This window comes from Stegostoma tigrinum, chromosome 10, assembly GCF_030684315.1.
Source record: "Stegostoma tigrinum isolate sSteTig4 chromosome 10, sSteTig4.hap1, whole genome shotgun sequence".
Taxonomy (NCBI): Eukaryota; Metazoa; Chordata; class Chondrichthyes; order Orectolobiformes; family Stegostomatidae; genus Stegostoma; species Stegostoma tigrinum.
The window spans coordinates 88918287-88934508 of record NC_081363.1 but is presented as its reverse complement, the minus strand read 5'-3'; the positions used below and the strand labels follow the sequence as shown (position 1 = coordinate 88934508).

Below are 16222 nucleotides of genomic sequence, written 5' to 3'. Positions count from 1 at the left end.
GGCATTCAAGAGAGCTTTGGAAAATTGTTTTTATTTAAATAACATGCAGGGTTATGCATATATGGCAGGATATTAGTATTAAGTTATGGTACTCCAGAGAAGCAGTGAAAACACAGTGTAACAAATGTCTGCCTTCTGCACCATAACCATTCCATGATCTATGAAACTTTTTCATGGATTTGTCACCTTGAAGACCAACCACTTGAATTCATCCAAGACTGGCGTCCCACATCTCAAACATGAAGCCTTTTAAATGCTGTCAACAAGTCTGATTCACACATTATCTCTTACATAATTACTTGCTTACTGACCTAACTTAGTCTTTGGTTAGGCTTCTGTTTTAAAATTCTTAACTTTTATTAAATTTTCTGCATGACATTGATCCATCCTATCGGTATAAATGCTCTGGCCCCACAGCTCAATGAGGCATAAATCAGAATGAAGCATCTCAGATTTCAGTTTCTCCAAACTGGTGGCTGATGACCTTGGATCTGAGCTCTTCATTTATGGCACAGTTTGATTTGTGATAGTCAGCATGGGTTTGTGAGGGGTAGATCATGCCTCACAAACCTTATTGAATTCTTTGAAGAGGTGACCGAACACGTGGATGAAGGTAGAGTGGATTAAAGTAGGGCGTTTGATAAGGTTCCCCATGGTAGGCTCATGCAGAAAGTAGAGAGGCATGGGATAGGGGGAAATGTTGCAGATTGGATTCAGAATTGGCTGACCTTTAAAGACAAAGGGTGGTGGTAGACAGAAAATATTCAACATGGTGCTCAGTTACGAGTGGTGTACCACAAGGATTTGTTCTGGGTCCTCTTCTCTTTGTGATTTTTATAAATGATATGGATGTTGGAGTGGAAGGGTGGGTTAGCAAGTTCACAGACAACACGAAAGTGGTTGGGTTGTGGATAGTGTGGAGGTATTTTCTCGATAACAAAGAGACATTGATAGAACATAGAACGTTACAGCACAGTACAGGTCCTTCGGCCCTTGATGTTGTGCCGACCTGTCATACCGATCTCAAGCCCATCTAACCTACACTATTCCATGTATGTCCATGTGCTTGTCCAATGACGACTTAAATGTACCTAAAGTTGGCGAATCTACTACCGTTGCAGGCAAAGTGTTCCATTCTCTTACTACTCTCTGAGTAAAGAAACTAGCTCTGACATCTGTCCTATATCTTTCGCCCCTCAATTTAAAGCTATGCCCCCTTGTGCTCGCTGTCACCATCCTAGGAAAAAGGCTCTCCCTATCTAACCCTCTGAATATTTTATATGTTTCAATTAAGTCACCTCTCAACCTTCTTCTCTCTAATGAAAACAGCCTCAAGTCCCTCAGCCTTTCCTCGTAAGACCTTCTCTTCTTACCAGGCAACATCCCAGTAAATCTCCTCTGCACCCTTTCCAAAGCTTCCACATCCTTCTTATAATGCGGTGACCAGAACTGTACACAATACTCCAAGTGCAGCCGCACCAGAGTTTTGTACGGCAGATAGGATGCAGAGCTGGGCTGAGGAGTGGCAGATGGAGTTTAACCCTGAAAAGTGTGAGGTGATTCATATTGGAAGGATAAATGGGAAAGCAGAAGTCAGGGTTAACGGAAAGATTCTTGGCGGTGTAGAGGAGCAGAGGGATGTTGGGGTTCATGTCCATAGTTCCCTGAAAGCTGCCACACAGGTGGATAGGGTTGTTAAGAAAGAATACAGTGTGTTAGCTTTCATTAATAGAGGGATTGAGTTCAAGAGCCGTGAGGTTATGCTCCAGCTATACAAAAGTATGGTTCGGCCACATCTGGAGTATTGCATCCAGTTCTGGTTGCCTCATTACCGGAAAGATGCGGGAGCATTGGAAAAGGTGCGGATGAGATTTACCAGAATGTTGCCTGGAACGGAGGGAAGGTCTTAAGAGAAAAAGGTTGAGAGAGCTAGGGCTTTTCTCTTTGGAATGACCAAGGATGAGAGATGACTTGATAGAGGTGTTCAAAATGATTAGAGGTGGATAGAGTGGTCAGCCAGAGTCTTTTTTTCCTAGGGTGGACGTAGCTGTTACGAGGGGGCATAGTTTTAAAATGAGTGTAGGTAGGTACAGGGGAGACATCAGAGCTCGGTTCTTTACTCAGAGAGAGGTAGGGGCGTGGAATGCATTGCTGGAGAGGGTACGAGGGGACATAGTTTTAAAGTGAGTGGAGTTGGAAACTGGAGAGACGTCAGAGGTAATGGAGATAATAAAATGTGAGGCTGGATGAACACAGCAGGCCAAGCAGCATCTCAGGAGCACAAAAGCTGACGTTTCGGGCCTAGACCCTTCATCAGAGGTAGGTTCTTTACTCGGGTGTGGAATGCATTGCTGGAGAGGGTGGTGGAGGCGGCCTCATTAGGGTTATTTAAGCGGCGGTTAGATAAGCAGACGGATGATAGTACAAGGTCGGGGTGGAGTTTAGATAGACCTTAGGTTTAGGGTAAAAGTTCGGCACAACATCATGGGCCAAAGGGCCTGTACTGTGCTGTAGTGATCTATGATCTATATTCTATGTTCTAAGGAAGAGTTGCCCAGGATGTCCCACGGAATGGCTCCTGCTGAAGGTGACTAGGGATGGGAGGGACATATGTGCCTGACAGTGGTATCCCGCTGGAGGTAGTGGAAATGGTGGCTGATGATCTGGATTTGGATGCTGGTAGGATGGTAGGTGAGGACAAGGGGAACCCTATATTTTTTTTGCAGGAAGGAAGAGAACGGGTAAGGGCAGAAGTGCGGGAGATGAGTCGGGCCTTGTTGACAACTGTGCTGAGGAATGAAAACGGGCTGGTGGTGCAGGTTAGATAGACCTTCGGTTTAGGGTAAAAGTTCGGTGCAACATGGTAGGCAGAAGGGGCTGTGCTGTCCTTCTCTATCTCGCTCTCTTTCTTTAAGACATCCCTGAAATCTTGCCTCTTTGACCAAACCCGTCCATTTGCCCTCGTATGTGGCTTTGTGTAACTGAGGGATACCAAGAACTGCAGATGCTGGAGTCAGAGATAACATTATAGAACTGGAGAAACACAGCAGGCCAGATAGCATCCGAGGATCAGAAAAGTTGACATTTCGGGTCAGGACCCTTCTTCAGAAATGTGCCCTTTTCTTCGGAAAAGTGCAACTGTTCTCTCTATAATGCTGAACTGATGCAACCTGTGATGATTTGCTATATTAGATGTGGGCTATATAAATACAGCTTATTGTTGTTAGTTCTTATTTTCCATTTCTGGGAGAATTTTCCTGTTCAGCTGTTAGAGCAGCAGAAGAGAAGTGGACGTGCATTAACATAATCATCCATAGTTCTGAAATCTTTGGCTAGGGCGGTTGATTTAAATATGCCTATGCAGTTTCAATTATGATTTTATTTCAGTCCTGTTACGAGCATGGAAAAGAAGTGAATGTAGTGCCAAAAACATCTGCTTCCACAGACTCGCCATGGTTGGGTCTGGCCATATATGCATGGTCAGGGTAAGTGTTTTACTTCAGTTACTTAACCACTTAACCATATATATAATGAGACAGGATTAATTAAGGATCTTGAAGCGAAGGGTCCTCTAGATTTAATACAAACATAAAATTTTGTATTAAGCTTGGGGATGTGACATTTGGGACCATAACTAATGTTTTAAACAAAATCTGTTACAAACGTATAATGGCAAAGATGGTTAACATAGACTAAGAAGGTAGGTTAAAAGACCAAGAAACAAAGAAAAAGTGACAAACTTTTAAAGAGAGATTTCATATTTCATCTAAGATATATTCCATTGAAGAAGATGTGCTATGAGAAAGTTGCACCATTTTTGGCTAACTAAGGAAATGTCATTAAAATTAATTAATTAACAAAGAAAATTATAGCCCAGGAACATACGCTTCAGCCCTCCAAGCCTGCACTGACTTGATGCTTGTCACAACCAAAACCCTCTACCCTTCCAAGGAACTGTATCCCTCTACTCCCATCTTATTCACGTATTTCTCAAGACACGTTTTCAAAGTCACTATCGTATCCGCTTCCGCTACCTCTCCCAGCGGCAAGTTCCAGGCACCCACCATGCTGATGTGTTTCTCAAAAAAAAAACTTGCCTCGTACATCACCTTTAAACCTTACCAATGCCCCCTTGTAACTGACTCTTCCACTCTGGGATTAAGCTTGTGATTGTCCACGCTGTCCATGCCCTTTATCATCTTGTAGACCTTTATCAGGTCGCCCTTGAACTTCCAACTTTACAGTGAGAACAACCCAAGTTTCTCCAACCTCTTCTCATAGTTGATGCCCTCCATACCAGGCAACATCCTAGTAATGCCTTTATGTATCCTTTCCAAAGCCACCACATCCTTCTGGTAGTGTTGCAACCAGAATTGAACACAATATTCCAAATGCGGCCTAACTAACGTTCTATAAAGCTACAACATTACCTGCCATTTTTTAAACTCAGTGCTCCAGCTGGTGAAGGCAAGCATGCCATATGCCTTGTTGACTACATTTGCCACCTGAGTTGCCACTTTCAGTGACCTGCGTACCTGTACACCCAGATCCCTCTGCCGATTAGTACTGTTGCTAGGTCTGCCACTTACTGTATATTTTCCATCTGGATTAGATCTTCCAAAATGCATTACCTCACATGTTTCTGGATTAAACTCCATCTGCCATCACTCTGCCCAAGTCATCAACCAATCTATATACGACTGCGTCCTTTGACAGTCCTCATTGCTATCCACAAATCCACCAACCTTTGGTAAGTTTGCTGATGACACAATCAGACCAGTTACATTTCCCTCCAAATCATTTATTTATATATATATATTACAAATAGCAAAGGTCCCAACACTGATCTCTGAGGGACGCCACTAATCACAGCCGCCCATTCAGAAATATATCCTTCCACTGCTACCCTCTGTCTTCTACGACCAAGCCAGTTGTTTTTTAATCCATTTTGCAAGCTCACCTCAGACCCTGTACAACTTTGGCTTTTGTATCAGCCTGCCATGAGGGACCTTGTCAAAGGCCTTACTGAAGCCCATGTGGACAACATCTACCATGCGGCCCTCATCAATCATCTTCATCACTTTCTCAAACTCAACCAAGTTAGTGAGACATCCCCTTCACAAGACCATGTTGCCTGTCACCAATTTCCAAGTGCGAGTAAAATTGTCTCGAAGAATCGTCTCCAATAATTTCCCTACCACTGACATACTACTAAGGCTCACAGGCCGGAAATTGGCTGGATTATCCTTACCACCCCTCTTAAACAAAGGAACAACATTGGCTATTCTTCAATCCTCTGGGACCACCTCTGTAGCCAGTGAGGATATAAAGATTTCCTTCAAGGCCCTAGTAATTTCCTCCTTTGCCTCTCTCAGTATTCTGGGGTATATCCCATCAGACCCGGGGGACTTGCCTGCCTTAATGTTTTCAAGACCACCAATACCTCCTCCCTTTTGATCTCAACATAACCCAAACTACCTACACCCCTTTACCCAGGCTCATCATCCACCAAGCCCTTCTCTATGGTGAATACTGACGCAAAGTACTCATTTAATACCTCACCCATTTCCTTTGGTTCCACAGATAAATTTCCTTCCTTGTCCTTGAGTGGAACAACCTTCTCCCTGGCTGCTCTCCTGCTCTTTAAATATGTATAAAATGCTGTAGGATTTTCCATAATCCTGTTGGCCAATGACTTTTTATGACCCCTTTTAGCCCTCCTGACTCTTTGATTAAGTTTCTTCCAATTTTCCTTGATAAACACTTTGTTTTTGCTTTTTGATTAGGCTTACAATATCTCTCGTTATCCAAGGTTCCCTAAACCTGCAATGCTTATCCTTCATCCATACCGGAAAGTGCCGGCCCTGATTTCCCACCAGCTGAAACTTGAAAGCCTTCCAAATACCAGATGTTGATTTACCCTCAAATGTCTGCCTCCAATCTGCATTCTTCAGTTCCTGCCCAATGTTGTTGTAATTAGCCTTCCCCCCAATTTAGCACCTTCACCTGACAACTACTAAATTTTCTGGGCTGCTTTAAAAAGAATCCACCCAGTGCTTTCACTGATGGTAACTCCCTGGAAGCCACTTCTGATCTTTGGGAAACTTCATGAGTTTCTGGCCTTTTGGGGTGAAAAAAATTGGAACTGTCAGTTTCCTTGTCGGTTTTTGTGCTTTTTTTTTCCCCGCCCTCAGTGACCTGAAACCCAAAGGTTGAAATGCACTGACTGAACAACCTTCACTGAAATTTGTGTGAGTTTTTACATGGACAAGTCAAGCAGCTGCCAGTCTGAGCTGACAAATACTTCTCTCCAATCCAGCACTCCCACACGTTGTATCTGTACATCTCATGGGGGATGGGCAAGTAGGGGTCGATGAGGACGGAGGCAGAGTGAGTCAGGGATGAGTGCAAGGCAGGGTGTGAGTGAGTCGCGATAAAGTAGGTACGTGTGTATGTTGTGTGGAAAGCGGTTCACTGAGTCTTTTGTCATCATGAAATCTGGCATTTGGCTGAAACCTAAATGATATAGAAGCATTTCTACAAACGTTTGTGGTGTGGTAAATAGCACAAGGAAAACAGGAAGTTATAGATGGATGGTCAGATGGATAGAGCAGTAGCCAATGGAAATTAATGTGGAATAGTGCAAAATGATGCATGTTGGAAGAACTCGCAGGCATGGGAGTACATGATGTGTGGTAGGACCCTGGGTGGTCCTCGAGATCAGGGGAATCTTGTATTGTCCACAGATCCTTGAAAGCAACAGGACTGGTGGGTCAGGTGGTTAAGAAAGCACATGGGATATTTGCCTTTATCATTCGAGGCACTGAATAGAAGAGAAAATAAGGTTGTAAGAGAGCTGTATAGAACATTAGCTAGACCACAGCTGAAGTACTGTCTGCAACTCAGGTTGCCACACTATAGGATGTGTTTGTGTGATTTCATGTTTGCACTGGAGAGAATGCAGAAGAACTTCATCCTTGAAAGTTGCCACCCAGGTTGACAGGGCTGTTAAGAAGGCATACAGTGTTTTAGCTTTTATTAATAGAGGGATCAAGTTCCAGAACCAAGAGGTTATGTTGCAGCTGTACAAAACTCTGGTGCGGCCGCACTTGGAGTATTGCGTACAGTTCTGGTCACTGCATTATCAGAAGGATGCGGAAGCTTTGGAAAGGGTGCAGAGGAGATTTACTAGGATATTGCCTGGTATGGAGGGAAGGTCTTACAAGGAAAGGCTGAGGGACTTGAGGATGTTTTCGTTAGAGAGAAGAAGGTTGAGAGGTGACTTAATTGAGACATATAAAATAATCAGAGGGTTAGATAGGGTGGATAGGGAGAGCCTTTTTCCTAAGATGGTGACGGAGAGCACGAGGGGGCATAGCTTTAAATTGAGGGTTGAAAGATATAGAACAGATGTCAGAGGTGGTTTCTTTACTCAGAGAGTAGGAAAGGAATGGAACGCTTTGCCTGCAACGGTAGTAGATTCGCCAACTTTAAGTACATTTAAGTCGTCATTGGACAAGCATATGGACGTACATGGAATAGTGTAGGTTAGATGGGCTTCAGATCAGTATGGCAGGTCGGCACAACATCGAGGGCCGAAGAGCCTGTACTGTGCTGTAATGTTCTATGTTCTATGTTGCCTGGTTGTATGGGCTTGTTTTTGTTGGAGCAGAGAAGGCTGTGAGTGAACTTGATTGAGGCCTATAAAATTATAAGGGGCATAGATATAGGAACAAAATTTCTCCCTTAAGGGCAGCACGGTGGCACAGTGGTTCGTGCTGTTGCCTCACAGCACCAGGGACCAGTTCGATTCCAGCCTTGGGCGACTGTCTGTATGGAGTTTGCACATTCTCCCTGTGTCTTCGTGGGTTTTCTCCGGGTACTCCAGTTTCCTCCCACAGTCCAAAGATGTGTAGGGTCGGTTGATTGGCCATGCAAAATTGCCCATAGTGTTCAGGGAGGTGACGATTTGGTGGGTTATCGGTGGATGGGTCCAGGTGGGATGCTCTGAGGTTCGGTATGGACTTGTTGGGCCGAAGGGCCTGTTTCCACACGGTAGGGATTGTATATCTAGGTGCATAGATTTAAGGAAAGCAGCTGGACTTAGAGGCGATTTAAGGAGTAATATTTTCACCCAGAAGTTTAGGGTTTGTCGAACCCCAATGTCTGAAAAATGCCTTTGGTTGAGAAGCATGGGAACATGGAACCATTCAAATACTTGAGCCCATTCTGCCACTTAATAAGATTACGTGGCTGATCTGTGGCCTAACTCCATATGCCTGCCTTTGGTCCATATCACATTATATTTTTGTTGAGCAAAGATATATTGATCTCAAATTTGAAAATAGCCAACAAAATTCAGAGCTTTTGTCTTTGGCTACTCTGACCCAGCAGATTGGAAAATGGCAAATGTAACTCCTCTGTTCAAGAAAAGAGGGCAGCAGAAAGCAGGAAATTGTAGGCTAGGGAGCTTCATGTCTGTCATTGGGGAAAATAGAAACATAGAAAATAGGAGCAGGAGGTGGCCATTTGACCCTTCAAGTCTGCTCTGCCATTCAAGATGATCATTGCTGATCACCCAACTCAGTGTTTTGTTGTGCTTTCTCCCCATACCCTCTGATTCCTTTAGCCGAAGAATGTATAACTTCTTGAAAAGATTCATTAATTTGGTCTCAGCTGCTTTCTCTGGCAGAGTATTCCACAGGATTACCACTCTCTGGGTGAAGGCATTTCTCTGCTAAATGGCCTACCCCGTTGACTGTGATCCCTGGTTCGGCACTCCCTGATCATTGGGAGCATGATTCCTGTGTTTACCTATTTTTCTCAACCACCCTTTTGGATATGGGGTTCCACATACCTACCATTTCTGGGTGAAAAGATGATCGCTTAAATGCCTTCTCCCCCAATCTTGGGGCAGCACAGTGGCTCAGTGGTTAGCACTGCTACCTCACAGTGCCAGGGACCCGGGTTCAATTCCACCCTCGGGTGACTGTGCAAACTCCACACAGACATTCTCCCTGTGTCTGTGTGGGTTTTCTCCCAGGTGCTCCAATTTCCTCCCAGTCCAGAGATGTGCAGGGTAGGTGGAGTGGCCATGCTAAATTGCCTGTAGTGTTCAGGGATGTGTAGATTGGGGGAGGGGTCTGGGTGGGATGCTGTATGGGTTGGCATGGACTTGTTGGGTCAAAGGTCCTGATTCCACACTGTAGGGATTGTATGATTCTTTGAAGTGCTGCCCCTTACCTTAAATCTATGCACTCTGGTGTCTGTTAAGCGGAAAAGTTATTGCTATATATGCCCCTAGTCCTTTAATAGTTTACAGATTTCTGTAAACTAATCCTCATTCTTCTGAACTCCGGGGAATAAAATCCTAATTAATCCAATCTATCTTTATATGTCAGACCTACCATCCCCAGAATCTGCCTGGCTAAACTTCGGCATAATTCCTCTGTAGGCAAAACATCATTCCTGAGAGAAGGATACCAAAAATGCGCACAGTGCAATAGTTGTGGCCTCACCAAGATCAAGTACAATTGCAGCAAGATGCCCCTGCTTCTGTACTCCAAATTCTATCACTGTGAAAGCCAACATTTACTTTCACTACTTTATTTCAGCAACCAATGTATAAGGGTCTTTCCCAATCTATCACACCTCAGACAATGTCAGAAGTCTCATGATACCAGGTTGACGTCCAACAGTTTATTTGAAACCACAAGCTTTTGGAGTTCTGCAGTTCATCAAGTGCTATGAAAGCTTGTGATTTAAAATAAACCTGTTGGACTATAACCTGTTGTCATGTGACTTCTGACTTTGTCCACCCCAATCCAACACTGGCACCTCCAAATCAATTCAGATAATGACTTCTCTTCCTTTTTATTTAACTAAAGCAGATGACCTCACATTTATCCACATTATACTTCATCTGCCCAATCACTCTTGTTGTCCAACCACATTGAAGCATCTCTGCATTCTCCACACAGCTCACCTTCTCACTCAGCTTTAGGTTGTCTGGAAACTTGGAGATACTATATTTAGTTCCCTCATAAATAGTTAATACAAACTGTGATTAACTAAGCTCCAAACACTGATCCCTGTATAGTTCACTAGTCCCTGCCTGCCAACAAGTTTCCTATCCAAACAGTCAAAAGATGCTGGAAAAACTCAGCAGGTCTTGCAGCCTCTTTGGACAGCAAAAGAGTTAACGTTTAGAGTCCATTGACCTTCCGTTTTTCTATCCATGCCAGTACTTTATCTTCAATCCCAAAAACTTGAATTTTAAGTGATAATTTGATAAGGTCGAAAGCCTTATGAAAGTCCAAATAAACCACATCCCCTGCCATCCCCATCAATTCTACTAGTTACACCCTCTCAAATGGCTAGTAAATTTGTCAGGTATCTTTTCCCTTCCATAAATCCACGTTGACTCTGTCCAATCCTGTCACTGTTTTCCGAGTGCTGTGCTGTTAAATCTTTCATCATAGACTCCGGAATTTTCCCCGCCACCAACGTCAGACGAGCTGGTTTATAATTCCCTATTTTTGCTTTCCCTAGCACGGTTACTTTAGCTACATCCCAATTCTGTTTCAGTTTATTCAATCTTGAAAGATGACCATCAATGGTGAAATTTGAATTCAGCAGATATCTGGAATTAAAAGTCTAATGATGACTGTGAGCCCATTGCTGATTGTCAGAAAAACCCAGCTGGTTCACTGATTCCTTTAGGGAAGGAAACTGCCATCCTTACCTGATCTGCTGTACATGTGACTCCAGACCCACAGCAATGTGGTTGATTCTTAACTGCCCTCTGGGCAATTAGGGATGAGCAATCAATGTTGCCTAGCTAGTGACACCCTCATCCCATGAATGAATAAAGAAAAAAAAATCATCCACTATTTCTAGGCCATTTCCTTAAGTCCTCTGGAAAGTAGATTATTGGGTCTTTGGGATTTATCGGTCTTTAATTCCATCAACTTTCTGCAATTTCATTTCCCTGCTAATACTGATTTCTTCAAATTCCTCCCTGTCACTGAACTTTGTGCATCCTCAGCATTTTTGGAATGTTATTGGTGCCTCCTTTTGTGAAGTCAGAACCAAGGTATATATTTAATAGATCTGCCATCTCTTTGTTCACCATTATAACTTGCACTGATTCTAATTGTGAGGGACCTGCGTTTTTCTCTTCACGTACCTGCAGGAGCTATTGAAATCAACAAGTTTACTCTTGTACTCTATTTTCCCCCTCTTAATTTCTTTGTGCTCTGTTGCTAAAATCTTATATCTATTCCCAATCATCATGTCTGCTGCTTTTATTGAGCAATTTTTATACCCTTCCTTAGAATTTATCCTGTTCCCAATTTCCCTTGTTTGTCATTGTCAGGTTCCTGTTTTATGTTATGTTCCTTTACACACAGTCCAAATATTAGCCATTGCCTATTCAGCATCATCCCTTTCAATAACATTCCCCAATTTATTGTAGCCACCTTGCATCCCTTAATTGTAGTTTCCTTTCTGAGATTAAGGACCCGAATCTAAGCAATGAACTACATCATTCTCCGTTTTAATGAAGAGTTCTGTTATATTATGGTCAATTTTCCCCAAGAGCCGTCACAAAGCTAGACTGCTAATTATCTCCTTATATAATACCCAGTCTAGGATGGCCTGTTCTTCAGTTCGTTCCTCAACATATTGATCCCGGAAATCATCCTGTACACAATTTAGGAATTTCTCCTGTCTGATACTGTTTTGATTTGCCCAATTTTCAATCAGATTGAAGGTGCCCATAATTACAATTTTATCTTTAGTGTTTGCATCTCTAATTTCTTGCTTATTGGCTCACCCAACACTATGACTTTAATTCAGGGGTTTACATACAATCACCGCTATTGTTTTCTACCACTTGGTATTACCCTTGCAGATTCCACTTCACTAAAACTAATACCCTTCCTTATTATTGTATCATTTAATTAGCAGTGCTGCACCAAATCCTTTTCATCTCCAGGATGGTTAGCAGCTGTGACCACTGTTTAAGATAAAAGAACTCTCACCAGATTTCATCAATGACTGAGAAACAAAAGCATATTTATTCTAACAGCCTTAACCTCTAAAATGTAGAAAAACAGATGATGAATTACTACTGTGCAAATTTTAACTAACCCACTTTAAGTCCAAGCATAGACATATTTATTCACACTTAGAACAGACAGTCAGTCAAGACCAGATATGGTAGGAACTGCAGATGCTGGAGAATCTGAGATAACAAGGTATAGAGCTGAATTAACAAGCAGGCCAAGCTGCATCATAGGACCAGGAGAGCTGACGTTTCAGCTGTAGACCCTAGACCTGAAACGTCAGCTTTCCTGCTCCTATGATGCTGCTTGGCCAACTGTGTTCATCTAACTCTACACCTTGTTATCTATAGTCAGTCAAGACCAATAGTTTTTAGGACTAGTGTGTTTGGAAAATATAAGCAAAGAAGGCTCGAAGTCTGTTTTTTGAAGATCAAGACCAAAAGGGTGGAATAGAAGTAAACATTCAGCCCATGAAGTCTGTTCTATCATTGACTCTGACAAAGCTAATCAAACACTGCAGTGCTTTTTCTCACCTAGTACCTGTAAACTGATATTACCATTGTTAATCAGAAATCTTTCAATTTCTACCTTAAACATAAAGACTGAGCCTTCACAACCCTCTTTGACCAAATCAAGATGCCCTGTTCTAATGATCCCCAAACTGGACCTCATTCAAAACTTTTGGAGGTTAAAGTATTTTCCAGTGTGGCATTCCCACCATCAAATAGAGTAATGACAGAACGTCATGATTTCCAGCTTCTGATTTGTAGCAGATTAGCTTCAGAAGTGGCATTCCATTTTCAAAACTGTTACTTAGCAATTTTATAAGCAATAGTCTACCAACCAAATGAATCTGAGAGAAATGGGAATTGTCAAATTTGTGAAGATCATTTTTTTTTGCAGTTGGTTCAAGCAATGAGAAGAGCTACTGTGCTAAGCCAAGTGACTGTAGAAGATGCTGCTGCAGTTCTTAAAAAAAAAAGTTATCAGAACTTGGTGTAAATTGTATGTGCAATGTTGCCTTGTTTAACCAGTGGAAGAAGATATTAGACATCTTGCATCATTTACAGAACTCATTTCTTCCTACCTTGCCTCAGTCTTTTCTCTCCTGGTCCAGTCCCTACCCACGTATCCGTAACTCCCTTGATGCTTTATGCCAGTTTGCATGCTCCAGTTGACACCTCTTCACTGGGGACATGCAATCCCTTTACACATCCATTCCCCACTAGGATGGTCTCGGGGTTCTCTGCTTCTTCCTGAATCAAAGGCCTGAACCACCCACCAAGACCATCCCCATTCTCAACAACTTCTGTTTTATCTTGTGTCACTTTCTTCAGGTCAAGGGATGGCCATTCGTACCCACATGACCCCCAGTTATGCTTGTCTCTTTGTGTGATGCATTGAACATTCCTTGTTCCAGTCCTGTTCCAGCACCCACAACTCTTTCTCCAATACATCAACGATATTATCGGTGCAGCTTCCGTCTCATCCAGAATGGGAAAAGTTCATCAATTTTGCTTTCAATTTCCACCCCACCCTCACTTTAACCTGGTCTGTCTGTGACTCCTCTCTTCTCATCCCCAACATCTGTTTCCAGTGGGGATAGACTGGCCAGTAGTATCTACTATTAACCCACCAACATCGACAGCTATGTGGACTGTACATCCTCACGCCTGATTCCTGTAAAGACTCTATTCCATTCTCCCAGTTCTTCCGTCTCCAGTGCGTATGTTCTGATGATGCCAACATTGGCAAGGGAGCCTCTGAAATATCCACCTACTTGCTCAGTCGAGGATTCCCAGCACCATTGTTGATATGGCCCTCAACTGGGTCCAACCCATCTCCTGCACTTCCGCCCTCACCCCACCTCTTCCTTCCTGCAACAGCGATAGGGTTTCCCTTACCAGTAAACTAACCAGCATCCACATTCAGAAGATCATCAGCTGTCATTTCTGGCACGTCCAGCAAGATGCCACCGTCAGACACATATTCCCTTCCCTCTCCCTTGTCTGCCTTCAGCAGGGATCGTTCCCTCTGAGTCACCCTGGTCCACTCTTCGTTCATTCCAAACACCTCCCCAACTCACCCCAAAAGCCCCATGGCACCTTTCCCTGAAGGTGTAACACCTGCCCATTTACCTAACCAAAAGCCTAAACATAGCTTCCAGGTGAAGCAGAATGTCACCTGCACTTCAGGCAATCGTGTCTACTGCATTCGCTGCTCATAATATGGTCTCTTCTATATTTGGGAAACAAAGCAGAGACTGGGTGACTACTTCGCAGAAAACCCATATTCTGCCTGAAAAAAAGACCCTGAGCTTCTCGTTGCTTGCCATTTTAACAATCTATCCCTGTTCCCAGGCCAACATCTCCATCTCAGGCGTGCAAGCTCAGCACTAGCTGGAAGAACAACACCTCACTTTCCATTTGAGGTACTATAAGAGTGATTCTTTATAACCAGCGAACAAAAGAATGGGAAACAGCATACCCGCAACCTTGCACACGCATCAGAGTCAGAATGAACCAAGCCGAACTGAAGGAAAACAATTCATTAGCTTTATTTGGACTGATGCCAGAACCGACTACTTGGTCCTTCCTGAAACGCATCTGAAATATTTGTTGACTTGTCTTGCCTGTTTGTGTGTGTTTGGGATTTTTAAAAGGGGTAAAATTTAATATGTACAATTATAAGTTACCAATTTGTGTTTCTTTCTTGTCATCAGTATTCTAGTTAGGGATTCGTGTTTCTTTTCTTGCCATTGGTTAAACTCTGATTGCAATAAATATTTATTTCCTTGTTAATACTAAAAATGTGGTGTGCATATTCTTGTAATCTGAATGGGGCAGTTTGGTAAATTTGGTGGTTTACTCAAAGTTTTATATTTGTGATGACTTGGGGAACAGTGGAGTTTGTTTGCAGCATGCTACCCGGGAAGTCATGTCTACTTTCAGCAAAAAGGTCTGGTGTGAGTTTGCACAGTGTGGAGCAAGAGGAACACAGCAGGCCAGGGACCATCTGAAGAATGAGAAAGTTGACGTTTCGGGTCCCGAAATACCAGCTTTCGTGCTCCTCTGCTGCCTGGCCTGATGTGTTCCTCCAGCTCCACACTGTGTGTTATCTCTGACTTCAGCATCTGCAGTTCTTACTGCCTGTAAAGTGTAAGTTTGATGTTTTTTCTGCATTTGGGGACAGCTTGGTTCAAAAGAAATTCAATTAGAAAACATGCAATTTGCTCATATGTGGTACAGTTGCCAGTAAACTTATCTCTTCCCCCTTAACCTGATGTGCTCTGGATATTAGAGCAGTCTGAAATTGGCAGAGCTGGCTGTATATCTCACGAGATCTCTGAGATCCCAGATGTGCCAAAGGCTCGGATAAAATTGTTATGATGATATCAGCATGCTCTGGATCTGTGTTTCGGGTAAGGCCATTGTAGCAAAAAAGAATGCAAGAGACACAGTGAATGTTGACTGCCTCAAATAGGCCATGTGTGCAAGATGGGGAGAATGCGAGTTATTGCCACCTGCATCCAGTAGAAGGCCCTGATGGGGACTGGACAGTTGGGAAACTTGGGTGTAGTTAATTTCTGGGAGAGCTGGGGACAGTTGTTGTTGATTTGAGAATAGTTTGTCACATAAAAGCAGTATTATTAAGCCAGTGTTAAATTTAGATATGTGTGTTGCATTTTGTACAATGTTTTTGCTAAGAGCTAAAATATCAAACCTGATACTGTATTGACCTCACAGGCAGCAAGTAGATTTGGAAGGAAGCAGCTAACTAAAGCTTGGGTACTACAGCTGTATGGCAATATTGGAATCGTATGCGCACCTTTTTCTTTGTGAACTAGTAATGAATTTAATTGGTTGACAAACTTATTACCTCTTTCAGGTATGTAATTGAGTGCCCAAATTGTGGCATCATTTATCGTAGTCGGCAATACTGGTTTGGCAACCAGGATCCAGTGGACACTGTGGTGCGAACAGAAATTGAACATGTTTGGCTTGGAGTGAGTAATGCAAATTACATTTCTCCTGACGATATCATGTGATTACATCATCTTCGGTTTTATTAGTAGGGCAAAGAACAGTAAAAGGGGAGCAGAATATCTGCCAGTGTTTTCAGCTTGGGTGTGACTTGTTTTTGTATTTTTAGTA

General features: G+C 42.9%; 1 protein-coding gene across 2 annotated transcripts in view; it reads left to right on the top strand.

Annotated features, from left to right (window-relative positions):
• The window catches only part of zfyve1 (zinc finger, FYVE domain containing 1), a 214665-nt gene that overhangs the window by 51791 nt on the left and 146652 nt on the right, over positions 1–16222 (top strand). For both annotated transcript variants that reach the window (XM_059649384.1, XM_048538407.2), the window contains exons 6-7: positions 3388–3485; positions 15957–16074. In XM_059649384.1, coding sequence (XP_059505367.1) covers positions 3388–3485; positions 15957–16074 — 216 coding nt within the window. The remainder of the gene's footprint in view (positions 1–3387; positions 3486–15956; positions 16075–16222) is intronic.